The 25,125-nt window shown below is 42.5% G+C and overlaps 3 protein-coding genes across 3 annotated transcripts; all 3 read left to right on the top strand.

The window, feature by feature from the left end:
- Positions 1-390: 390 nt before the first annotated feature.
- Positions 391-3,963, top strand: armc10 (armadillo repeat containing 10). The gene is made up of 6 exons (XM_028407421.1): positions 391-917; positions 1,087-1,232; positions 1,408-1,542; positions 1,633-1,809; positions 1,976-2,047; positions 2,205-3,963. The coding sequence occupies exons 1-6, from the start codon at positions 668-670 to the stop codon at positions 2,454-2,456; spliced, it is 1,032 nt and encodes a 343-aa protein (XP_028263222.1). The 5' UTR covers positions 391-667; the 3' UTR covers positions 2,457-3,963.
- A 989-nt stretch (positions 3,964-4,952) lies between these two features.
- Positions 4,953-18,095, top strand: LOC114437041 (DENN domain-containing protein 5B-like). Its single transcript, XM_028407408.1, has 21 exons — positions 4,953-5,191; positions 8,729-8,838; positions 9,004-9,715; positions 9,910-10,097; positions 11,065-11,577; positions 11,658-11,889; positions 12,510-12,660; positions 12,958-13,048; positions 13,136-13,255; positions 13,348-13,500; positions 13,648-13,726; positions 13,808-13,883; positions 13,988-14,116; positions 14,204-14,325; positions 14,591-14,736; positions 14,832-14,950; positions 15,105-15,289; positions 15,454-15,536; positions 15,923-16,049; positions 16,202-16,376; positions 16,800-18,095. The coding sequence occupies exons 1-21, from the start codon at positions 5,083-5,085 to the stop codon at positions 16,981-16,983; spliced, it is 3,804 nt and encodes a 1,267-aa protein (XP_028263209.1). The 5' UTR covers positions 4,953-5,082; the 3' UTR covers positions 16,984-18,095.
- A 974-nt stretch (positions 18,096-19,069) lies between these two features.
- LOC114437050 (SIN3-HDAC complex-associated factor-like) lies at positions 19,070-25,058 on the top strand. The gene is made up of 6 exons (XM_028407423.1): positions 19,070-19,201; positions 21,905-22,032; positions 22,134-22,233; positions 22,324-22,447; positions 22,527-22,677; positions 22,922-25,058. The coding sequence occupies exons 2-6, from the start codon at positions 21,905-21,907 to the stop codon at positions 23,226-23,228; spliced, it is 810 nt and encodes a 269-aa protein (XP_028263224.1). The 5' UTR covers positions 19,070-19,201; the 3' UTR covers positions 23,229-25,058.
- The last annotated feature ends 67 nt before the right edge of the window (positions 25,059-25,125 follow it).

The following is a 25,125-nucleotide window of genomic DNA, read 5'->3' as shown; positions in this document are numbered from 1 at the left end:
GTAAAATTATGTTGATGTTGTTGTATTTGCTTTTCTTTATTTGATTGTAGAAAACCACACACCAATGTACAGCATTGTCAATACAGAGGCAATTGATTACATCTCCAGCGTTCTGATCAATGCTCCCTGGTGACCACGGTGTTTTGGAACCTAAGTAGAGAAAGCTCTCCCAGCCAATAGAACACGACTTAAATGTTGGACAACGAATGCGTAGCTGCAAAGTTTAAATATTCGTTGCAAAATCAACAGTGTGGACGCAACATCAAATTATGTTAATAGCGTAAAATCACAACTTAAATGACACTATGTACGTTATGCTGCCATGTGATCTTTCATTATACCGCATTAAAGCCAGCAAAAGCCGCACATTTCACTCAGCGAAAGATTTGGTTGGCCATTCCAGGCTGACCAGACAACGGAACTGGCAGAACATTGTTGACAACTGTAGCTTGTCGGCAAACTTCCCAGCTTTAAGAACAATGGCACTGTTAAAATGTGTTCGGGTGGGGTTTGTAGTTGTTTTTTGTATCTGCGTAAGTGCTAGCTAACTGGTAATCCGGGTTAGGTAGTTGGCAAATTGATATATTTAATTTGTAACGTACTTGAGCCTCTGTAGCTTAACGTTAGCTAGCTAGCAGGGGTTAGCTACAGACTTAGCAGCGACAGCATGGGTGATGGCACGATAGCTCCTAGGCTTGGCAACATGAAGGCTTTGCTCGGAATCGTTGCCGGAGCTGGAGCTTCTTACGGCATATACAAACTTATTAGTGGGGGAGGTTTAAAGAGAAACAAAAGAAGTGCCACCAGTGAAAGCAAGAGCAGTCCGCAGTGTGAAATTAAGCTACAACCAGGGACCCTCTTGGCCAGAGTATCTGGACTGGATGTTGTGTGTCCTCGATCAGTGGATGTTGCATCAGGTAAGGATAAAAAAAGCTCTTAAAGCTGGACTGTCTCACGCGAGATAGCTTATATCGAACGTTATCCGGTCTTTGCTTTGATAAAACTATAACCACAAATTAACCGTAGTCAATCTTCTCTTTTGCAGACACAATGAGTAAGATTAATTGTTGGTTTTGTGGTCCATAGGTGACATCATTCACCAGTCCCCTGACAACCTGGAGCCACAGCATTTAAATAAGCTGCTGTCATGTCTGCAAACCACCGATAATCCTTCTGACAGATGTCGTATTCTGATTACATTAGGAAACTCTGCTGCATTCACTGTGAATCAGGTATAGTTTAAGTATATATTTAAGTAATAATTTATGAAATTACAAACAGGGTTAAGTGAGGCATATAAGGCTAGCTTTACTGCAAAATAGAAAATTGTATACAGGTTTCGTAGCTGCTGTGTTCTATTTGTCTTTACATTGATTTAATATTTTTTCTGCGTTTTTTTACATTTAGAATCTAATACGGGAATTTGAAGGGATTCATATCATAGCCAGTTTCCTTTCAGATCCTGCAGCAGAGGTTAGAGTGCAAACTCTGAATGCTTTAAATAATCTGTGTATGAACATCCAAAACCAGGAACAAATAAAGGTATGTTACACACAACAGTTGCTATGTAGCTTTTAGCTGATGTTTATGGTTAATGATGTGTTTAACCAAAACAACTTGCATGTCTTAAAGGTTTATGTCCCACAAGTGCTGGAACTGATTGAGATGTCACCAGTAAATTCAGACCTTCAGCTTGGAGCTCTGAGGCTCTTGACAAACCTGTCAGTCACAGACAAACATCAACACTTGCTGAAGGAATCGGTTACACTTTTACTATCTCTGCTGGTTGTGAGTAATGAAGCATTACAGGTTTGTATCTTTTAAGGTTTCTCTTAGCTTAGTAGCTTTTATGTTTCTTCAAAAGAAGTTTGTTGAAAGCTATAAAAGTTTGTTTTTGATTGAAACCAGTTGAAGACAGTCAAACTGAGTTATAAACTTTATGTAACCCTCCTTTTGATGTTTTTTTTTGTTTTAGGTGCAGACTTTGAAAGTCCTAGTGAATTTGTCATCTAATCCAGATATGATGGATGACATTGTTCAAGCTCAGGTAAAACAGATCTTTTCTGGTTTGCATGTTTTTTTTTATAGTATAGTACACTAATAGGCCATCTTGAGCTATCAGAATATACATAAGTATTATTCAAGTTGTTTGCGTAAATTGACAGGATTCCAAAGTATTGCTTTAAATCTTCTTTTTGTCCTAGGCACCAGCCTCAGTGGTGTTGTTGTTTGATGAACGAACAGCCCCTGCGGTGCTTCTGCGACTATTGACCTTTGCAGGAAACTTAAAGGCTTGGAGGCCCTCTGCCCAGGTGGCTGATGAACTGAGGCGGAAACAGGATTGCCTCTTCCGGGTCTTGTTAGATGAATCTTCCCAGCTCCACAGCAGACTGGTGCAGCTGCTTTCACACCGTGATGGGGAGATTCAGGCCCAGGTGGCTCGTATCTTGACATAGACCTTACTCTTTGCACTCTTGATCCACACAGATTTTGCTTCCATGCGATTTGCCAAAGCTGCCAACCTATCACCCTTCCAGTTTTAAATTATGCATCTGTTGGCATTAATCTTATAGAAGAGCAGGCTGTACAGCCTTCTGTGGATACTCGGCGTAGAGTCCCACACACTTTATACCTACAGTGTTCCCTTGATCAATATTATTACCACACATAACTAGATGATCTATTACACCACCCCAACCTGATTTCTAGCAACACAATTAATGGATGAGCACTGAGTGAGCAGGAAGAATCCATTCATTCAGCAGCGTCTAAAAACAGGCAGCCTCTTCCTGTTTCACCTCCTGCCATGAGTTTTCATACGCAGAGACTATTTTCCTTCAAAGATCCGCAGTGCCCTTTCTTCTGAGAATTTCACCTGAAATCCCTGAAGAAACTTTCCAGGTGAAAATTCTGAGTCCAACCCCACTGCCAGAGGTTTTCTAGAGAATGTTTCAGTATGACCTGTACAGCATGACCCTTTGTGCTACTACTTTGTGAATCAGAGAGACAGTTAGTAGGAAAGCTTAAGAGGGTTTTTGCTGCACACCCAAGCATGCCTTGGAGACATCAGTGGATCGATGTACCACAGCTCCAGTCCTTGCTTAAGTTTCAGCTTGTTGTAAAAAAAACACTTTTTTAAAGAAACAGTGCATCATCGCTTAGAAGGGCCAATCTAAACCACAGAAGGGCCACAGTCAGACTCTTAGGAGTGACAGTGTTACGAGATAGTATAGTAGAGGTTTAGGAAAAGTTGCCACTGCCTCCCCAACGTTAGAAGGATCTTGTTAAAGTGAAGCCACCTGTGTGAAGGTACACCAGCCAAAGCTGCCTGGAAGGGTTGACTCAGTCTATCTTTGTGCTGTTGAATGTCTCAGATTGCCTAAACACCTGCAGAGGAAGCTACAAGGGAAAAGGATGTCTGGACTGCTGTGATTGTTGTACATGTAAATTTAGAAGTATCAAAGCAGATGATCGCCACAGTTATTGTGTTTGACGAAGGTTTAACTATAAAAAAATCCAATTGAATGTTTAACACGGGGCTTGTTGCCATGTTAAGCTATGCACTAAAAAGACTGAGAGTGAGAGGTACACCTGGTGTCTGTAGGACTGGAGCTGTGGAGCCATCTGCTGACTTATTAATAAAAAGAGGAGGAAGGGTGTAGATGCATGAACAAGTGACTATTATCTCAGAGTGTAATGTTTAATGCAAGATTTTCATGGCATGATGTAGTCCAGGTGTATAGAAATGCTGCACATGTTTGGACAATGATGTTATGGAACCCAAATCTAAATATATCTCAGGCGATATGGTTTACCAGAAAATGTACAGCTGATGTAAGGCTGATTTATAGATGACCTAGATCATGGTATTTATTTAATGATGTTAGTAAGCATTTTGCCTACAAAATTGAAAACATGTCTGTTTGACTGTTTTAATAAATACCCAGTGAGGCATATTGTTGATTCAGTTTGTTTGTCTCATTTTGATGTTTATTTAGATCTGGTGTGGGTGAATATTGCCTGTTAGAACTGCAGGCAGAACTAGTCTGAAAGGATTTATTATCAACATTTAAGTTGGTCCATGTTGTCTTTTTACATGATGCTGGGAAAGATTTTTCAGAAAAATTTTCAGGTTTTCATAGTTCATCTACCAGAATCTGAATTTCTGTTGTCTAAATCTGTCATTGACCACGGACCATAGTAATTACTTATATGTGTTTTATATAGTTTCCAGACTAAACATGAAAAAGGGAGGTAAATTAAGGAGCTCCCAAAGGACAGATTAAAATGTTGCATAAAGTGAAGAAGCAGTGAATACATTCAGACTTATCGCCCACAATGCAACATGTCATCTTTCAGTGTAAAAGCATCTTCAATACTCCATAACTTTGTGTTATGCATATACTGATCCACCACAAATAATGTGTTCCTGTTTGTATTGACCTGTTTAAAATACCCATACTTTATATGTGTCACTATTAAAGATAATTTTAAGTCAAGTACAATTTTTTCAGTAGTATTTGTCCCTTGTTAACCCAAATGTCTAAGCAGACTATTAGAAACTTAAAAGATAATGGAAAAGTCTCATTAGCTTTTTGAATGAACCATGGTGATGAGTGCTAAGTTACTCATGGAGCACAAACATTGGTGGGGTTCCACTGCTGGCAGACAGGCAGAGTGCATCTCTAAGTAGCCTACACATTATTTTTCTGACGTTCTTTCCAAATAACATTTTAATTCCTTATCATTTGATACTGGGTCCTTCTGTGATAGATAGATAGATAAAACGAGGCTTATTAAACTGTGACGATGATGCCTTTTAGGTCTTTGTCTCCCTCCCTCTCCCCTCCTACACCTCGCTCTCCCCTCCCTCCCCACGCAGCCTCCTCCCCCTCTGAACAGGCGTGATGACCATCGTTGAATCAGCCTGATTCCATCAGAGTCACACCGCGGATCAGTGAGTGCAGTCGGGCTGGCACGGATCAGGATAGGGGGGGTCACAGTATTTCGGATTACCAGCTATGAACACCCTCGACATTAGGCAGAAGTAAACGGAGCTCTCACGCCGTGAACGCATCGAGGATGAACGGGACTGCAGCGGCCGCAGGAGCGGCTTCATGCCGTTTCGCCCACTATTTTGTTGTGTGTGGAGTGGACACGGAGACGGGCCTGGAGCCCGACGATGGAGCAGGTACGTGGTTAATGAAGATGAAAGCAACAAAAATACACACTCACTGATATGTTGCGTAACATATTTCTAATCATATTAAGGAGTTATCAGTTCATATGGGTTCTTTTGTGTTGGAGTGACGCGTTTAAATGTTCTCATTTTTGTTCTCATCGTTGTTGACGAGTAAAGAGCCTGTGTATAATTCAACAAAATATGGCAGAATATATGACTATATTATATGTCAGTGCACACCTCTGACCATGTAGTGCTGATGGAAATTATTTCTGTTAATTGGAAAATTGCAGAATGTTTTTAAAGCGTTTTATTTACATATTTCCATATAAATGCGATGTAAAATAACAAAAAATAGTGTTTTCCTCATTGTCTTGTCCTTTTGTATGACCTCTGCTTGAAGGAAACACATTGCAGCTCCACTTCATCATTTTATCAAGACAGTATTGAGAATATTTCTTTGTGGTTTTCTGCAAGTCATCCACTGCTGTGAATGTGAAAATACAGAAAAAGAGAAAAACAGCATCCTGTTCTCACTGAGGCTGGAACACAGCTGGAACATCCAGGCTTTGGTCAGGGTTAACTCTGGACTGTATGTGTGCCTGTGTGTGTGTGTGCCTGTGTGTGTGTGGATGAGCTCCCAGATTACACTGGTGTGTGAGTCACAAAGCAGTGATTAATCCATGTGATGGCTGCTTGGTTTCAAACAGTGATGTACTTGTCATTTTTATCATCCATAAAGACGTCTGTTCTGTTCTTTTCTTCGCAAGAGCTGAAGGCGGAGAGGAAGTGAACAGAATTAAGTCTAGGTGGATGGTGATGGGGGGGGGGTTGTGTTGCCACGGTAATGATAGCTGCAGTGATGCTGTTTTGTGTCAGGCGCTCATGATGGTTTATTTGTGGTGGGAGCCACTGTTGGAGGGACGAAGCTATGAGGTGGTGCTGACACTGAGCTGAGGACAGATTCACCCAGGGGCTCTTTGTGACGTTTGCACCTCTCCTGGTGTTTGTGTGTGTGTGTGTTTTCTTTCTGAAGAAACCACACAGGTGTGCTGAATACATTGAATAACCTTCCAGGGTTTGAGTTCTGGAGCAGCAGACCAAGCAGGGTTCTTCATGTCCTCTTTGTAGCAGTTTCTCAGGGAAATGTGGCCCTGACCAGACTGCTTTTGTTTTATATCCAGGACTCCCTTTTGTGTGTGTTGTGATTTTTTTTTTTCCAAAGCATTAACTTGTCAGCGGGTTAGATTTTGTTAGCTACCTCCCCTTCAGCGAGTGACAGCAGTATATCTGAGCTCCACCAATCTGCTTATGTAACAGCAGGTCCTCTCAGACCCACTGCAGCAGGGGGCTCTGCTCATTCCAAGAGATTTCTGTCTGTTTTCCTCCTGGCACACATCCTCCATATGTTGTTTTAATACAATATATATTTAATCATTGTGTGCAGTGGTGTTTTACATGTTTAGATGAGGTTTTACAGTATCTTTTTTTTGTTTGATTTGTGCAATTTCTCAGTGCCCCCAGAGAGACAATCTGCTCTTGTTGGCTCCTCAATAGATGCCACTGTGTGCTTTCTGCAGCCTAATCAAATTTCACATGACGTTGCCTGTTGGAATGCTGAATGGCCGAGGCTTCAATGCCCGATGACAGTCACAGGGGGATGACATCAGTGGAAGGCGAGAACTCCCTGACCGAACAGAGCTGTTTTATATTGTTGAACTGATAGCATTCAGCCTGAGTTAAATATATATTTTTAGACACATCCTTTTATTCTCTGTGTCTCTCAGGCTGAGATGAAAATACTACATTTTTTGTCTGATTCACCTTCAGTGGACGCAATAAATTCTCTAATTTAATGATAAGTGATTTGGGCCAAAAAGTAACGACTCCTCACTGTCAGTTTAATCTCTTCCCACTTTCATTTCTCTGTTCATCTTGTAATGATGTGATGAATGGGACAGACAGTAAGGGTGATTCAGTTAGTGAATATGACAGATGTCTACCTTTTATGGTTGTTCAGTTGTCGCTGATGGACTGAGCCTGTTTTAGAGACAGAGGGGCAGTCAGGGGCTATTAATCTCTGAGGTGAGGTCTAAACTGAGGAGCGAATATGAAAAACTAAAAAGCTCTAGTCGATAAACAGAAATTATCCTTAGCAGTAATTAGTTCCACCTCAGTTGTAATGTGTTTCTTTCTCTCTATAATGACAAAACAAGCAATTTGAAGACATTTGTCCATATTTTCTATCATGACTAATTAATGTTAAAATAATGTTTAACAATCTCTCTGTGTAGGTTAATGTGCTAAGTGGAGGAAACATGCTAATTACAGCCTAACTGAAGCAGGCAAAACAAACCTCCCTCCCTGTTCTGCAGCATTTACATGCTTTTTTTTCTCTGTGGTGGGAACTCGTGTCAGGAGCAGAGTGGGTTTAATGGGGTCAGCTGATGAAACCCAGTCTGACGTCATAGATGACAAGCACAAAAGCTTTGTCTTGATGGCTCTCTTCAAGGCCACAGTGGAAATGGATACCATGGAAACTCGATGTCTTTCTGCGTGGCTTGATTCTGCCTCTCAGCTCCAATTCATGTCTTTAGTAAAGAACCCTGACGCCCCCCTCCACACACACACACACACACACACACACACACACACACACACACACACACACACACACACCTCCTCTGCTCTGGTCACTGTGATGCATTAGCTTCTGTCTCCCACCTACCATTCTGACTCAGTTTAACTTGAAATGGTGCTCCTTCTTACTCTGCCTGCGACACAGTTTCCTGTCTTGATTTCTTGTGCGTCATCTCATAGGCAGGTGAGGTGAATGTTCCCTGAGTGCTTCAGAGCTGGCATTTAGAGAAGGTTTGCCATTTGCAGTTTAATTTCATTTTCTTTTTGTCTCTAAAAATTCACTGAGGATTCCTGAAATGGGGGAGTACTGTTCAAGGACATCCCCTCAGACGAATAAAATATTGAAAGAACCTCATTCACTACTGTCACTGTTTCATACTACAAATTAAACATCTGGTTCATTTCTGTGACCTGCACCTTGTTTTAATCAAATCCCTCCAGCAACTCTCATGCTACACTTTGTGTCTAACCTCAGCTGGAAGATGACAGAAGGTGGCAAAGCATGCGTGCACTGCAGGAATTCAGTGTTGGGGTTTGGCTGCACACACAGCAGATTCAGTTCTTTGATGCTCTCTATAGGAGTCTTCTGCTGCAGAGTGTCAGGGATGCAGTGTGTTGCATCCAGTCTGGCTTATGGTAATGAGCAGAGTTACATAACCTCTAGAAGGGCTTTTCCCTCTTTGCTGCAGAGAAGTTGACAACTTTATTTTAGTCAGACAAGGTTATTCTGTCCTGTGCTCCCATAAATCAGAGCCCCTGCCATAGCGCTCATGTCATAACGATGTCCTCTGTCCTGTCCTTTCTGTCTCATTTAGAATGAATCAGCACTAATCAAGGTCAAATATCAGTCTGCACTAATTCAATAACCCTCATTTAATTCAATCACCGTGTCTGTCTGTCCTCCAGGTGAGGGCTTTGAGCAGAGCCCAATTCGACGATCCTTCAAATCAAAGGTTCTGGTGCACTACCCAGAAAACACAGGCAGGAACCCCTTCAACAAAGATGCTGTCAACATGGTGAGACGTTGGACTACTGCTGCCTTCTCTCCAATGTATAATCTATAAGTAGCAGATATATAGTAGTAGAATTTTTAGAAAAGTCTAGTCATCAGTAAATACTGATTGATCTACTTTTTTCTAAAACCTTTGTGTTTTTTCCCCTCTATCTCACCTCCTCATCAGCTCTGTATGCCCAGAGGCCTTTCGTTCTGCACTCAAGCAGACAGACTTGATCCTCAGTTTCACTCCTTCACAATTGCTTTTGACGATGGCACACGCTCCTACGGATTTGTTCATACCTTCTACGAGGAAGTGACAAGTCCTCAGATTATCACTGCCATGCAGACACTCTATCAGATGCACCATGTGGAGCACCACTCCTCTTCGTCAGCCTCCTCTCCCTCTTCTTCTTCCTCCGCCTCTTCACCTTCCACCTCCAGTATGGACTCACTCGCGAGCAGCTTGGATGAGTCAGATGCTGAATCTCTGGCTGGGGTTTCCGGCTGCCTAGGCTGTGCAGGCTCTTTTGATCCAGCACGTGACACTCTGTATGTGTCCAAAGCCCTCTGCCTTGTCACACAGCTCCCTTTTCTTCAAGCTTCACGACAATTTCTTGCTCAGCTGCACCAGGCTGTAACGTCACAGACAGCCCCGCCGCTCCCTCTGGAGAGCTACGTCCACAACATCCTGTATGAGGTGCCGTTGCCTCCACCTGGCAGGTCTCTGAGGTTCCATGGGGTTCAGGGGCCCATCATGTGCCAGCGACCTGGGCCTGGCGAGCTTTCGCTGGGGGAGTATCCTCTTGGAGAGGCATTCTCCTTGCTGGGTGTTGACAATATGGTGAAACTACTTACCTGTGCACTTCTGGAGACACAAGTCCTGCTGTACTCTCAAGGTAAGCACATCAGTTACCTGTATTAGGACGTTTTATATAGTTATTCCATGTCACAGTAAATGATGGCATATAATCTATTAGAGCCCATGTTAAAAGCTTTATTACTGATTCATTGAAAAGGAGCTCTTCTCTGGGCACTTTAATGTGATTAATCTAAGCTCATGTCCCATCTATCTTCCCTCACATCTCTGCAGACTACCAGCGTTTGATGACAGTAGCCGAGGGCATCACCACCTTGCTGTTTCCATTTCAGTGGCAGCACATCTACCTGCCCATTGTTTCTACACCACTGCATCACCTCCTGGATGCTCCTGTGCCATTCCTGATGGGTATCCATCGCAGAGATGGAGCTCAGCGCTCCTCCCTCTACCTCCCTCATGAGGTATTCACACCAAGAAGATACATGAGTGTGCAAGTCAGAAATGCAGACATTCACATAAAGGGATTTAAAATGTTAGACTGGAACATTCTTTCAGCTCTGTGCTGCATGCAGTGTCCCCCCCCCCTTGCCTCCGGCCAGTCAATCTGGGACGATACATTTCCTCAGAGCAGCCCCTACTTCAAATCCAATCCTGCAGCCAAGATCACTTTATGCTGCATGAATCTCACTAAAGCCTCTTTGAAGTCGCTCTGCCCCAGAAAACAGGCAGCAGTAAGACAGCCCTGCGGGGATGAAAGCAAAAAATGCACAGCTTGACGAATGCAGGATAATGGTGCTTTCTGAATATTTAATGAGAATTAGAGATATTACTTGAGCTGTGCAATTAGAAGGGAGCAGGCAGTATTTTACTCAAATGTATAAAAACTGCAGGCTGTATTTATGTCAACTGAACTACAGAAGGAAACAGAGCTTTTAGTGGTGTAATCGCTGAATATGATTACTGCATCCACTTCGACTGCCTCAGTTACCCTCTAACTAAGATATGAGGACATTGGCTGCAGCTGTCCACTAAGCTGACTGCCTGAGGTCGCTGCTGAAGGTCCTGTAGCTGCTGACTGCTGTGCTCCACTGCTGCTTACAGAGACAGATTTTTTCAGTTCCTATCTTTCTCTCAGAGTTCTGTATTTCATTGCTCAGCAGCTTTGCAAGCACAGGTTTCTATTGTTGCTAGAGTCTGATATCGCGGCTTTTCTGCAGGTCTCCTGTTGCAGCGATAACACAATAATCCTTTTCATGCTAATATTCTGTGAGCAGTTATCACAGTGAAACACCAAGAATCTGTTAATGAAATGTAAATCTTCATCTCCGAGTTTAATTGGATGCCGAAGCACAACAACTTTGTCTTTGCATTGTGACCAGTTAAACCTATCGTGATTGCCTGATGGAGTCTTGCTTGTCCCACCCTCAGGCCAACCTGTGTTTCGTCGACATTGACAACCACTGTGTCGAAGCCCCCGAGGACTTACCCCTGTTTCCAGATCAGACCGAGCTCATCCAGGAGCTGAGTGAGGTGCTGTTGCATTTTGGGCTCCCGCCACAGGGAGGTGTGATCACTCAGCCCTCTACTACCACCACCTCCTCCTTGTCCCCTCATTTGAGCAGCCTGGTGCTGGAGGATCTGATGGAGGACAGGAGGAACGGAAACCTAGGAGGCGAGGAGCTGGCAGTGCTGGAGAGGCTCCAGGCTTTGGCGAGGAGGTGTGGAGGAGGAAAAATGTCAGAAGGAGAAAAGACACTGGGACACGTGTTTGGGGAGGAGGAGGAAGAGCTGAAGGCTGCAAAGCTTAATATTCAGCTGAGGGAGGTGTTTGCATCTCGTTTTGCTGCCATGTTTGGCAGGTATGAGGAGTTCGTCATCCACAGTGCTTTGGATCTGGACTCATGGCTGAGCAACAGAGAGGGGACGTTCAGCTTCGACAAGGTAACTCAAAAGATAACTGACTGAAGTTTTAATTAATAATACATGTTCACTGTGTTAACTTATGGTGTTCATCGTTGCAGGGTTCCTTCCTCTCAGTTCAGCCAGCGACACACTTGCACTTTTTGTCCCGGTTTTTGGAGACATCCATTTTTACTTCTTTTGTGGATGGGAAAGTTATATCTCGCTGGGCAGACCGGGAGCCACTGCAGCTGCTGTTTGACAGCCGTTTGGAACGGGAGCGACTGTATGACACAGGAGAGGAACATTCCCATGTTGCTCCTTACAGGAAATGCACCACACTCTTTGAGTCAGGTAATATTGCCTTTACTGGTTCATTTCATTTAATAGATTTTGCTTTAAACTACTGAAAAAAGATACATTCAGTTTTTATGATAAACCAACAGCAACACTGCTGTTTTGTTGAAAATGCTTGATGCATTTATTTACATTTTTGAGGCAGTAGAAAGACCAAAAAAGTAGCAAACATAGCCATGTTAGATTGAAATGAGGATGTGATTGTGCTGGATGACAGACGTTGCAGAGGGAATCTGCAGCCATCTGCCCATCTGTTTGGGTATTTATGTTGATTGGCCTTTCTGCTTCCATCCCTTTTCTCTCTCTTTTGTAAAGTAGAGGATTCTTCAGGAGTCTTAAAGACTTTAGTTTCAAAACAAAAACATGAAGTGCATGAACTGTTACTCATTGACACAGTTCTTAGGCAGAAAATACTTTCAATCCTTCTGCTTTAAATCTTTACACTATATACTCATATCCCATACGGTTAATTTCCTTTGCATTATAATCTGCACTTTGTCTTATACGAGACCTTCATGTGAGTCACCTTGGAGCTATGCAGACTCACTGCCTTTATCACCCCTTTCATCCCATTGTTTCTACAGCAGGCTTGAACCATTGTGTGTTTGTTTCTTCAGCTCAGACCATTGAACGCAGGCTGCTAAAAGCTGACCACACAGCCATACACCCACACCTGCTGGACATGAGGATTGGACAGGGTCGTCACCACCCGGGCTACTTCCCTAAGCTCCAGGCAGATGTCCTCGCACAGGCACAGAACACCAACAAGTGAGATCTGTTTTTATACAGTTGTAATAGTTTGTTAAGAATATGGGCTGACGCTTTGAAGATTGTCTTTACAAGTACTGTAGTTTGACTACCACCATTAGAAATAGGTGGTGCTGATGATGGGCCAGTTTGAGATCATCTTATATAGAGCCCATCTGTCAAAAAAAGTTGAGAAAAACTGTGTTAGAATATGCAGTGAAACTAGATGTTGGGATTTATATTATTTTCTATTACACTCCCAGCTTAATTAAAAACTGAAACAAAGTCACATACACTCTAAATGCTTTCTGCAAACAGGTGGTCTGGGCGTGTCACAGCATCACGCTGGTCTGAACCTAAGAGATCTATGGTCACTGATCACTCAGGCGTGGACAATGAACCAAGACAGGTACCTTGTTCAGCATCATACACATATGAACATGCAGGCAGGCCTCAGGATGCTTATCAGATTCATGATGTTTTGTTTATCCCACAGAAACACATGTTTATAAGGAAGAGCCTCTGCCAGTCAAAACTGCTTGACCCATCACCTCAAGCCATCACTCAGACTCACCGGGAGTTTGTAGATGGGCTGCTGAGCGAGTGTCGTCTAAAGGTGAGAGCTCTCATTAACCCACTCTAACAGCTTATTTTTACAGCACTCTACTCTACAGATTGATGCCACAAATTTTTCTCTGGCTTCCCTAGACAAAACGGATGTTGATGGAGAGGATGGGAAAGGAGAGTGTGGAACTGGGTCAAGGGGAGGCCAACATCACTGGCCTGCAGGAAAACACACTCATCCATGGTCTGTGTGATCTGCTGGAGAGAACCTGGGGCCACGGTCTGCAGCTGAAACAGGTCAGACATGTGATTTAACACACACTGTGTGTCTAAATGTAAAGGGATGGCCTAAAAAAACAAGTTTATATCATTCACATAAACACAAAGACATGACTGTGTGAAAAGATGAGTGTGTATATTGACAAGTCTGTTTATTCTGAGCAGGGGAAGTCTGCTCTGTGGTCCCATCTGCTTCACTACCAGGCTGCCCATGGGAAGATGGAGGCCCCAGCTGAGTCTCCAGGTCAGTACATGACTGGTGTTTTTCTTGTGCAAATTAGCAAAATAGTACTGATCATTGATGTTTTATTCTCTGCATGTTCAGCATCTAACTGTTCAGGCCAGAGAACGTTTGAGGATGGCACTCTGCCCCTGAGAGGATCATTAATTCAGGACATGAGGTGATGAGAGCATGAGGAGTGATGGCTGCACATGTTCTCAGAGGAAATGTGGGTGTAATGAGAACAAATTTGAAGATGTTCTGTTTCTTCTGTCATTCTCTCAGGTTTATACAGACCATGAGTGAGGGTCTGTCTGAGGTGGGTCTGGCCCGAGCCTGGATCCATCTGGCTCTTGAGAAGAAAATGCTATCCCAACACCTCAAAGAGCTGCTCACATACCAGGAGCTGCTCAGGTCAGAATTCACTGATAAATAAGACATTGACAAGTAATTTTTAGAGGTGTCTGACAGACATTTTGTTCTCTGTTTGTCCCCTCACAGGCAGCTTTATAAACCTCATGCTTTCCTGCTCTGTGAAGAAGAAAGGGAGCAGTTTTTGTTCCACCTGCTGTCTCTCAACACTGTGGACTACCTCTGTTTTACACGCGTCTTCACCTCCATCTGTGAGTGCTTTACGCTTCAACTATAAAACTGAGTGTTTTACCAGCAGTTCTGCTTGTAGCGTTCAAGGACACTACTGAAAGGCAATAAACCTCGTCTTTGTACTCTGCTTTGGCTTTACAACACCCATCCCCACCCAGTCTGTCTTAATAATATGGTTTACTCAGATGCTCTTCAGAGTAGAGCAGACCTTAAAATAGACTCTTAGAATAGAGTGAAGGACATGAATTCATAAAACCTTTCTCTGTGTCTCCTCTGTTCCTGCAGGTATTCCATACCGTGTTGTTATAATACCCATGAAGAAGCTGAGCATTGCCATGACAACAGTTAATCCTTGGGTGTGTGTGTCAGGAGAACTGGGTGATTCAGGCGTTAGACAGATCCCAAAGAATACACAGGAAATATTTTTCCAGGTTTGTAGTCATACTTCCATCATGCATAGAGTGTAAAACCACATCAAAGCCGACAGCATGCTCCTCTTACTCTGTTTGTCTTTTTTTCTATTCAGTGCAAGAACTTGGGCCGGCTGAGCACTCTGCAGCTCGGACAGGAGAACTCCGGCCTGCTTGCCAAGTGTCTGATCGACTGTGTGATGGTGTACAATGAGATCACCGGACACACGTACAAGTAAGGCGCAGCCCACACCACATAACATGCTGGACATCTCTAAGTACATCAATTTTCTTCTTTTCTTCTTTTTATTTCCTGATCAGATCAGATTACACCATGTCTTTGCACAATAAATCATTTTTTTAATATTGCACTACATCTTTCTTTCCAGGTTTCCATGCGGCCGATGGTTAGGGAAAGGCGTAGGCGACGGCAGCCTGGAAAGAGTTCTCATTGGTCACCTGGTGACACCTGGTGCAGAGGAGGATGCTGGAAGGTGGACGGGGACGCCTCCAGAGCTGGCCTCTCCATCTCAGAGTGTACGGACAGTGCTGGGATCACTTGGCAGCCGAAGCAGTGCGTACTAACAAAGAAGACACACACAATAGCTGACCTACTTAGTAGTCAGCTCATTACAATAACAGATCCTGCTTGTGTATCACCTTTCTATTGAGCCCCTTACATTTATATGGGCTCATCCTCATGTTTCTGCTCTGCTTTTCTCTTCTTTCTCTTCTTAGGAATGCTGGCTGTTGAGGTACAAGAGGATATGAGGGAGGCAGCGAATAACCTTGTTAAACATTTCCACAAACCTGAACAAGAGGTGTGTGACTGTGGCCACTTGAATCAGCTTTGATATTCTTTTAACTTGCTGGCTTACTGAGCTAAACGATGCAAAGAGGAGTATCTTTGCAGCAAGCTCCCGGTGTGTGTGTTATTTTTATCTCCCACATGGTTCATTACCCTGGCCTCTCTAGGACGAGCCTCATTTGTTTCTCTTGTGTGTCAGGCATCTCAAAAAAGCACTGCAGAGACATGCTGCATTACTTGTTGAGCTTCCAATTAATTTTAACAACATCTTTAGTTTTGATTTCCTCGAATTATTGATAGAAGAGCCATTTAGAGCTAAAGGTGGAGGATTTTAGAATTGTAAGCTGAGCCTGTTTCTTTCAGTGACTCTGTTATCTGTTCATTTTTCTGTCATCCCAGAGGGGAAACCTGACCGTCTTGTTGTGTGGTGAAGGAGGGCTGGTGTTTTCCTTAGAAAAGTTCCTTCTCCATGGGTTCAAATCCAACCGTCTTTTCCAGAGGAATGTGTTTGTTTGGGACTTTGTGGGTGAGTACTGTGATTTGCTAATGGGATGTTTGTTTACTGTCTCCATCTAGTGGTGGTTGGTTTGAACAGCAAAACAATGCTTGTCCATCTTCTTTCATCTCTCACAATTATTATAGTACAAAATGAAAGCATCGCCAACTTTTCTCTTACAGAGAAAGCAGTGGTTTCCATGGAAACAGCCGATCAGATGGGTGACTTACATGGATCAACGTTAACAAAAGGTCCACCCTGTGATTCACTATGTCAATATGTCAATGCCATCAATTCCTCACCCCGAAACATCGGAAAAGAGGGAAAGTTCCAGCTGTTCGTCTGCCTCGGAATCAGGTGACCACACGTCATTTCAGTAGCTCACATAGGACATTTCAAAGTAAGACATTTAAAGAGACAGACCCCATCTCAGATGGTTGGAGATGTAGAGTAACTGCAGTTGAACAGGGATTGTAATGATGATCTGTATATTTGAAGCAGAAATATGAGTGTAATTTTACTCTACTTTCATCTGACTGAAAAGGCAAACAGTCAGCTTTGAGAATGAGGAGTTATGAGACTTTTAGTGTTTGCATCTTTGTGCAAAAGCACATCCTATGCAAAGTAATTAATACTAACTATTTTGGTGTCTAACATCAAATTGTAAATAAACTCTAACTTTTAGTAACCTAACTCACCTTCAATTTAATACCAATCTTCTTCTTATTATTATTATTATTTGTGTCACCATCATTGACCACCGCTGGTTTGTGTTTGCAGGGACCGGCTTCTCTCTCAGTGGCTCCCCCTGCTGGCTGAGTGTCCCCTAACAACTCGGACGTACGAGGAGGCGGCCCTCCTGCGGGACCGTGCTGCTGTGCACTCCCTCTCTCGCATCCTGCACACACTAAATGAGTTCAGCATCACCCTGGAGACTGCACTGGTTAAAGGGGTTGACCTCTGACCTCTGACTTCAGCTCCCCCTGCTCTGTAACCTGCTGCTGGAGGGTCAAAATGTTCACCCCTCTGTGTTGGGGAAGGGGGGGGGGCAGGTACATTCAGACAAATGTGACTTTGTTGTCAAAGCGATCAGCGGACCGTCACTGAACTGAAGCACCAAACATTTTGCCTTGTTCACTGATGTAAATGTCTTATACACTGTATTTGCTTCGGGAAATAGCCCTATGCTTGTTTACACTGTGAAAATCTGTTTCCTTGATGAGAAATGCAGATTCATTGATGAAATCACATCAACAGTACCGTAGTTATTTTTCCTGCTCACATCGTTCACCATACCTGGACCCTGGGACAACTATAACTGTCCTTCTCCTGCTGTATTGCTTGCACTTGAATTTTAAACTAAGCACATGCATGGCCAGAATCTGTTTGTTTTGTCTTGGGTGTTGTGAATATCAGGACTCAGGCCGTATTATTACTCTTTTTTCTTGACTTTATTCGTTAGATATCTTAGTAAATATAATCTATAATGTTCTCTTATTATGCTCTTGTTATACGGCGTAATGTCTGGCCTGTTTCCCATTGCTTATTTCAGTTCAGGGGTCACATGCTAAGCAGAATTTCTGTTCATAAAATCCTCAGTTGGTGAAACACTGGAAACAAACTGGTGTCCTACTTGTGTCAGATCAGATAGTGTTTGTCATGTTGTCAGGAAGCTTTGTGTCTCCGCTCTTTCAGTGTAAATATTTTGCTTCATCAGATCATAGATAGAACCCTTCCATCCATCAATCCCATCTGGACTGTCCTCATTTGGCGTAATGAATATTTGTGACATACTTTTCTGTTTAAAAAACTTGTTTGTGTCTGTGTACAATAGACTCCACTGCGGACACAAGTTTTGTTTCTGAACTGTTCAGTTGTCTTGGCAAAAGAAACAAAAAAAATGAATAGGACAATGAACAGAGAACATGTTCTTTAACAAAAAAAACGCTAGGTATTCTGTTGATGTCGCATTTTATTTAACAGTTAAAGAAAATGCTGTATCCTGCACTATCCTGCAAGCACTATGTAACCCACAAAGACCAAGCTTCTCATATTGTTTAAATACAGATTAGCGAAAGCAATAATTGTTATTTATGAAGTGTGCTGTTAAAGATTAAAGTTAATATTGACATAAGTGTCCTTTTTCTTATTGTTGTGCTTTAAATCTAATGTGTTCCCAGTGTCTGTGACATCATGCTGGTTTAAAGGTGATAACAGTTCTTATACCTACTGGCATAGTGAGTAATCACTGGAGTGATACTTTGTCCACTAATATATCATTTAAGGCTTCATAATAGCAAGGTACCACTGGTTATTACACTGCTGGCTGTTTCCCTAAATGTAGTATTTGAAATATGACAGCAGACAGCACACTATGCTGTCTGTTTGCTTAAGGGGAACTTTTCTAAAATGTCAGAATGCAAATAATTAATAAATAATATAATTTAACATAAATAAGTTAACTTGGCATTTTTTTCTGCATTTGTATTGTTGTGCTCATCTTTGACAGGAAACAAGTCCATTTGTCCCACACTTATGGGACAACATGTTTCTATATAAACAGACCAGTTCTATAAGAAACAGTCAAAGGACCAGCCAGCATCCCAGGGCCTAATCTGGCCGTATGTTGAGTTATCACTGGTCCACGCATTCTTCAGACTATCTCGATAGGATGCCTGGTTTCGCTAATCACTAATCGGGTCCGTTGTCACGCAATTCAAATCAACAAAGCCCCCTTTCCGTGCTAGACGCCGAGCCTCCTCAAAGCCCGTAGGCCTCCAGACGAGCCATCTGGCGCTCAGTAGTAAAAAACGACAGGCCCCGCCCCGTTGCTTACATTCTCCAATGTGCCATAGCAACCGGGGCCGAGCCCCCCGTTCCCGCGCAACGTTCCCATCCTTATAAGGCCAGTAGAACGCAGACGCAAGGACACGTCATACGTCGTTTATGTAAATAGTTTGATTGAAGAAAAAGAAAAAAAAAACCTTCTGCTCTACTCTGAAATGGAGGTGTGGATACAACGCATGCGCAGTCTGGTCCACAACTATCCAGTCCCGTCCACAGGCGCAGACATCAACAAGAGAGCGGGTTACTGATGCGGGTTGATTTTCATAATAGTCACATCGTAACGACGCGCTGCATCAACTATTACTGTGTACCAGCTCCACGCAGCTCACAGCAAGGTAATGGACCCGCCCGGGTTGTGTTTGTTTTTGTGTTTGAACGGGTTTTAAAAGTCTCGGCTGTGCTTTCAGAGGCGTAATTCAAAACAAGCTTCGAGTTGTCTCAGAACAATTGCGCTTTTTTTAGGCCTATGGGATGGTCAGCGTGGTGTGCGGGTCATCTTTTTAACAACTGAAGTGAAGTAAAGGGAGGATAGAAGTGAAGATGTGTGTAAATGGTGGCGGAATATACTCCACATGCAGACATGGAGAGGGGGGAACGGCTCTTGTTGTTGTTGGTTGGCTCGGTGCGTTTGCCCGTTGCAGGAAATCACTCTTTTAATTAAGGCTAAAATAATCTGAACACAGTTGTGTTACAGTGCGCGTTAGTGCAGAAAACGCGGTGTTTTAAACATGCCTTAGTGTGCATAATGTGGTCGTAGTGCGTCTGCAGTCTGCACATTCAAGTTGCATCTCTCACGCCCACCCGGAGCAGATGCGCCTCAGCACGCGGGCGCTGCTGTCAACAAAACAGCTTCCCGAAAACACAAACTATCTGCGATCGACTGAGGAAGCGCACACTCGCTCACTGACACAGTTCACTGCAGTAAAGTACTGTAAAAACCCGTTTTCTGAGGCGTCTCTTTGAACTTCGCTCACATGTAGTTGAACGTTGCAGTGACGCGGCTCTGGAATAACAAAGAGTAAAGATCAAATTACACGATTCTCTCTCAGAAGCTTTCTCTTTAAACTACAATCTGGTTTATTTTTTTTGCTTTCGAATGACGCTATCCTTGATTTTATTACACTACTTAAAGTTGAAGCCGTAGAGGAAAGTCGGGCTTCGTCGAGCAGAGGACGGTCATCATAAAATGGGTGCGCATGAAGCAGGTCGTGTGGCATGCCATGCTTCCTCGCTCGGAGTGGGCGGTGAATTTGGCAACTTGCACTTTTCTCTCGATAAAAACAAGTAAATTCCTCCATGTCGCCTTTAAATGTAAAACGTGGGAGAGTTATTCCGCCGACTCAAGCGGCTTTTTGGAGGATTTTTACAGTTTACTTTTAATATGACAGTTTTTTTTTGCGGAAAATCGCATCACACCCCCCTCTCCACATTGCCTCCGCCTTTGAAGTGTGTTGCCATGTTGAGTTGCGTCACGTACTGTATTCTGCTGCAGAGATCGTCTGCAGAGCGCAGAGGACACACGCGGAGCTAAAAAAAAAAAGCTGGTTTTAAATAAACTGTTTTATCAGATTACTTCTGCTGTCTGCTTAAGTGTCTAAACTGTCCAATGTTGAGATGCACAGTTATAATTTGGGCTCCTATTTCATTAAAAACAACACTAAGAATGATCTTATCTTTGTCCTATTAAAGCTGCATAATAATCGTTTTATTTTGACCGTTGCAATCTGACATTTCTTATGCAAAATATATAGGTATTATATATATATAGGTATAAAACAAGTTTCTACACTAACTTCTTATAAACTTCGTTATTACACAGTCACCATGTGTTCACACATTCAAAAATCTGGCCCCCAAAATAATATGTACTACGGTCAATAACAAGATGTTATTGAAAATGTGTTTTTGTGGATTGTTGGAAAGCTGTTGTTGTATAAGATATTACTGTTATTATATAACACCACACATGGCATCCTCCTCACCAGAACATCATAATTGGTCTGCTCATAACTGTACTGTTAGAAAGCAGCAACAAACAGGAACAGACCTCTTATAACTTGTTTCTGAAAGCTTAGCTGAAACTGCAACTTTTTTGACAGTCATCCTAAAATCTGAGGATGTCATGTTTAATTTACAGTATAATCCAGTTGAGACGGGAATGCACACAATATCAGCCATTTATCAACATCAGCCAAAAGGCTTTAAAATACAATATTATTTATACATTTATACAAAAAAAACTAAGATATATATAGAGAGAATAATTTAACAAAGTTAAAATTGAGAAGAGCGTGCAGAAAGTAAACGACTTGGACTGACATCTTAGACTTTGATGCATCCAGAACTTTAGGAAATGGTGTCAGATATAATGAGCAGAGTGATCGGTCTTGGCTTTTCCAGCTCTCTGCCTGCTCTCTGTGGCACCGCACTGTCAGAAGACCCCGAGGACTGATGGCAAGAAAAAAAAGCCCAGTCTGGGGGGCGCGGCTCGCAGTTTGCCGCAGTTCAGGTCTACATGTGCTGTGCTGGAGATTAACAGTTTGCCTAGCAACATAAATCATAATTCCTCTGCATAATCAGCACGCTCAGTGCATTTCAAGTCTTTCCTTCCCGTGGACTCATTTGAATCCTGTTTCTGTCATTTCTGTGTAAACGCACTCTGGTACATGTTCAGTAGCTCGCTGTAATGGGGGCTCTCCTCCGCAGCCTGGAGGCTGGGACTCGGTGCGTGCCTGTTTTATATTTTGAGTTTCCAAAACGAAGCGTGAATCCTGTGAGCGCAGCATGGTGACATTATCTGTCTGACACGCTGTCTGACTGCTGACCTACTTCCCCACCATGTGGGTCAGAGCGGAGAGATGCTCTCAAAATCGCGTTCCGTGAATGTTGTGACTAAACACATTTTTATTTATTCACAATTGGCTTTACTGAAATAAACGTAGATCTGAACCAGAGACGCGCGGCTGAAGGACGCACTGCAGTTTCACGCACTGATGAGAGCGAGCTGTTAATATTTAAATCCTTGTGTTTGTACCCAGATGTTTGGCTTTCACAAGCCGAAAATGTACAGGAGTTTGGACGGCTGCTGCATCTGCCGCGCAAAGTCATCCAGCTCCCGTTTCACTGACAGCAAACGGTACGAGAAGGACTTCAGGAGCTGCTTTGGGTAAGAGAGAGACACACCTGCATGAACACGTGGGGTTTGCAGGGCAGAGCAGTGCATGTAAAATATATTTCATTTCCCCACAAACTGTGATTGTTCTGCAGACTGAGTGAAACGCGATCTGGAGAAATCTGTAACGCCTGCGTGCTTCTTGTGAAACGATGGAAAAAGCTTCCTGTGGGAACCAAGAAAAACTGGAACCACGTGAGTCTGGATCACAATGCTGGCACGATGCTTTGAGCTGCTCCTTGGTCATGATTGGAAAAAAAAATACAAGCTTCTTTTTCTGCATAGGTTGTTGATGCCAGAGGAGGTCCTAGTCTCAAGATAACTTCAAGACCCAAGAAGATAAAATCCATCTCTAAGAAAGCACGGCCGAGCCAGATCAGCCGGCTCCAGAAAGAGCTGAAGAGACACAGTGAGTTTCAGTGACACACATTTAGTTACACTCAGATACTACTAAGTTTTTTAACACGTGTGTCCTTGGATATCACCAGACTCAGATGCCCACAGCACCACCTCCAGTGCCTCTCCAGCTCAGTCCCCCAGCTACAGCAACCTGTCAGATGACGGCTCTGACACTGAGCTCAGCCCAGGATCCAGCCGCTCCCCGGTCTTCTCATTCCTGGACCTGACCTACTGGAAGAGGTAAGTGTGCACAAAGTTTACATTTATTGGCTCTAATTAATAATAAAGTGTGGTCGTATGAGGTCCTTCTCCAGATTCAGGATACAGTGGAGTCAGAGTGCCCTCTGCTGAACAAATTATGTGATGGGACAACAGTCAAATTACCTCAATAAAATGTATCTGACCAGACACATGCAGATATATCTGTGATAGGCCAATAGCAGTCACACAGTTTGATTCGAACGTGTTCTAATGTCTTCCTCAGGCAAAAGGTGTGCTGTGGAATAATCTACAAGGGTCGATTTGGAGAGGTGCTCATTGACCCCCATCTGTTCAAACCATGCTGCCGCAACAAGCAACGACAACAGCAGCAACAGCAACAAGAGGAAGAGGAGGAGGAGGAGGAGGATGACGAAGAGGAGGAAGAGGTGGAGGTGGAGGAGGGTCAGGTGGGTGTGCAAAAATCCCAGACGGAGGCGGAAGTGAAGGAGATGCAGATGTGCGAGGGAAACACTGCACCTGCTCCACTGAGCATGGCCACAGCTCCAACCAGGAGCGAGGTGGTGGTATAAAAAAAACACCTCCTGCCTCTCCTCCTCTTCCTCCTTCACACACATTTCTGAAGAAATCTTGTGGTGCCGTTTTTTTTTTTTCCTTGAGCACTTAGATTGCCTTCAATCATTAAGCAGCTGAAAATTCTTTGGTCTTCTCCATGATGACGTTGGAGGATTGTTTATGTTTAAATGGTAACTTATGGACTGTTGTGTTTCCACTTTGTCCATTTTATTTTTTTGTATTTAATATTCTGACCATCCTGATGACAGAGCATCATCTGTGGTGTTATTGATCATACTTTAGATGGAATGCTGGAGCTCTAGATTGCTGGTACATATAACAGAATTTATTCCAAAATGCAATAGATCCACTTATTTACTGAAAAAAAAAAAGAAGATGCTACTTGAAATCCATTTCAGACACACGGTTGAATCCATTCTCAGTGTTTGTAAGCATGTATGTTAGGATAATGGGATTAGTTATGCTTTCTTTCTTTTTTTATAAATAGTGGATATCCCGTTTTGGAATGACAGAGCACAGATCTGTACAGTAGCCCTCCTGTTTTTCTGTCTGCTCACAATGACATCCATTCCTATCAGAATGTTTGTGTTCATAGACTGGATTAGCATTTCTGTGTGCAAATACATATGTGGGTCCCTTTTTTATATATATAAATAAGGCCTATTCACAGCTTCAACAGCAAATACACCAGCCTTAATTATGTGTTACAGACAAAGCTAGTGTTAATTCTGGATTGGTATTATGGATCAGAACAAAAAAAGGGACTGCAGCTATATTTATTGTGGCCTCAGCAACACGTAGTGCATTCTGCATGAATGGCAAGCCCACGCATCCAAATGACATAATGATCTGATGCATGAGTCTTCTACAAAAATTGCATGGCCTTATAGAAATTGTTTTATTTTTTTGGATCCATTTCTCTGAAGGTTTAACTTATTTTTATATGGAAAAAAAATAAAAATAAAAAAGTGTCTTTGCATAATAATAACACCACACAATACAAACAGCGAAACACAAAATCGGTCTATAGTCATTCAGCAATATCAAAATCTGATTTCCGTCATTGCTCGGTCAGTGTATGGTAAAAGACTTTATACAAGCTAAAATCCTATGCCATTGCCTCTTATATACCACAAATGTGTTGTGATATATAGCCTGATGCTACTTTATTTATCAATGAAAGCCAAAGCACATTGAAATTCACCCAATGTCAAATCAATGCAGGTTTTCTATGGACACTTGTGCTTGTCCGAGGTCATTTGTATGTATGTTTATGGTATTCTAAAAAGAACACTAATATTGAAAATTTCATACATGTGATGTAATTGTTGGGAGCAGAGGGTGTGATCTGTACATAAAGGGTGGGCTGAGTCATGCGGCTCTTTAATATGGGTTTCATTATTTATTTATTTCATATTTATTTGTATCTCTGCATCCCCACTTAGACTTGTTATAGTATGAATTCTTTTCTTTTCAAGCTTAGGAAGTTTTTTTAATCTCAGAAAAACAAATGGAATTCTCATACAGGCTTTGTTTTAATGTTGCATTGAATTACTGGTTGTCAATATTTGTGAAATGTTGTTAAGTATTTATTTACTCATCGGCTGAGTTGCGTGCAACCTAACTTATTCTGTATCTTCACTTTGGATCTGTATCATGTAGACAACAACAACGGATAGATTTTTGCACTGTACATTTCTCTTTTTACATTGTAGCTAAAAAATGTTACACAATAGTAGGATAGATTTGCATGTACCGTTGCTATGCATTTACTTAGCTTAGACAAAGCGGTTTTTGTATTTTTTATACATCATGTACTTTTTTTACTTGTCCCTTAATAAAAGTAATTTTGTGAGTTTTACTGGAAGTTTTACAATCACTCAGTTTATTTGT

This window comes from Parambassis ranga, chromosome 6, assembly GCF_900634625.1.
Source record: "Parambassis ranga chromosome 6, fParRan2.1, whole genome shotgun sequence".
Lineage (NCBI taxonomy): Eukaryota > Metazoa > Chordata > Actinopteri > Ambassidae > Parambassis > Parambassis ranga.
Note: the sequence above shows the minus strand (reverse complement) of the source record. Positions and strands in the feature narration are given on the sequence as shown.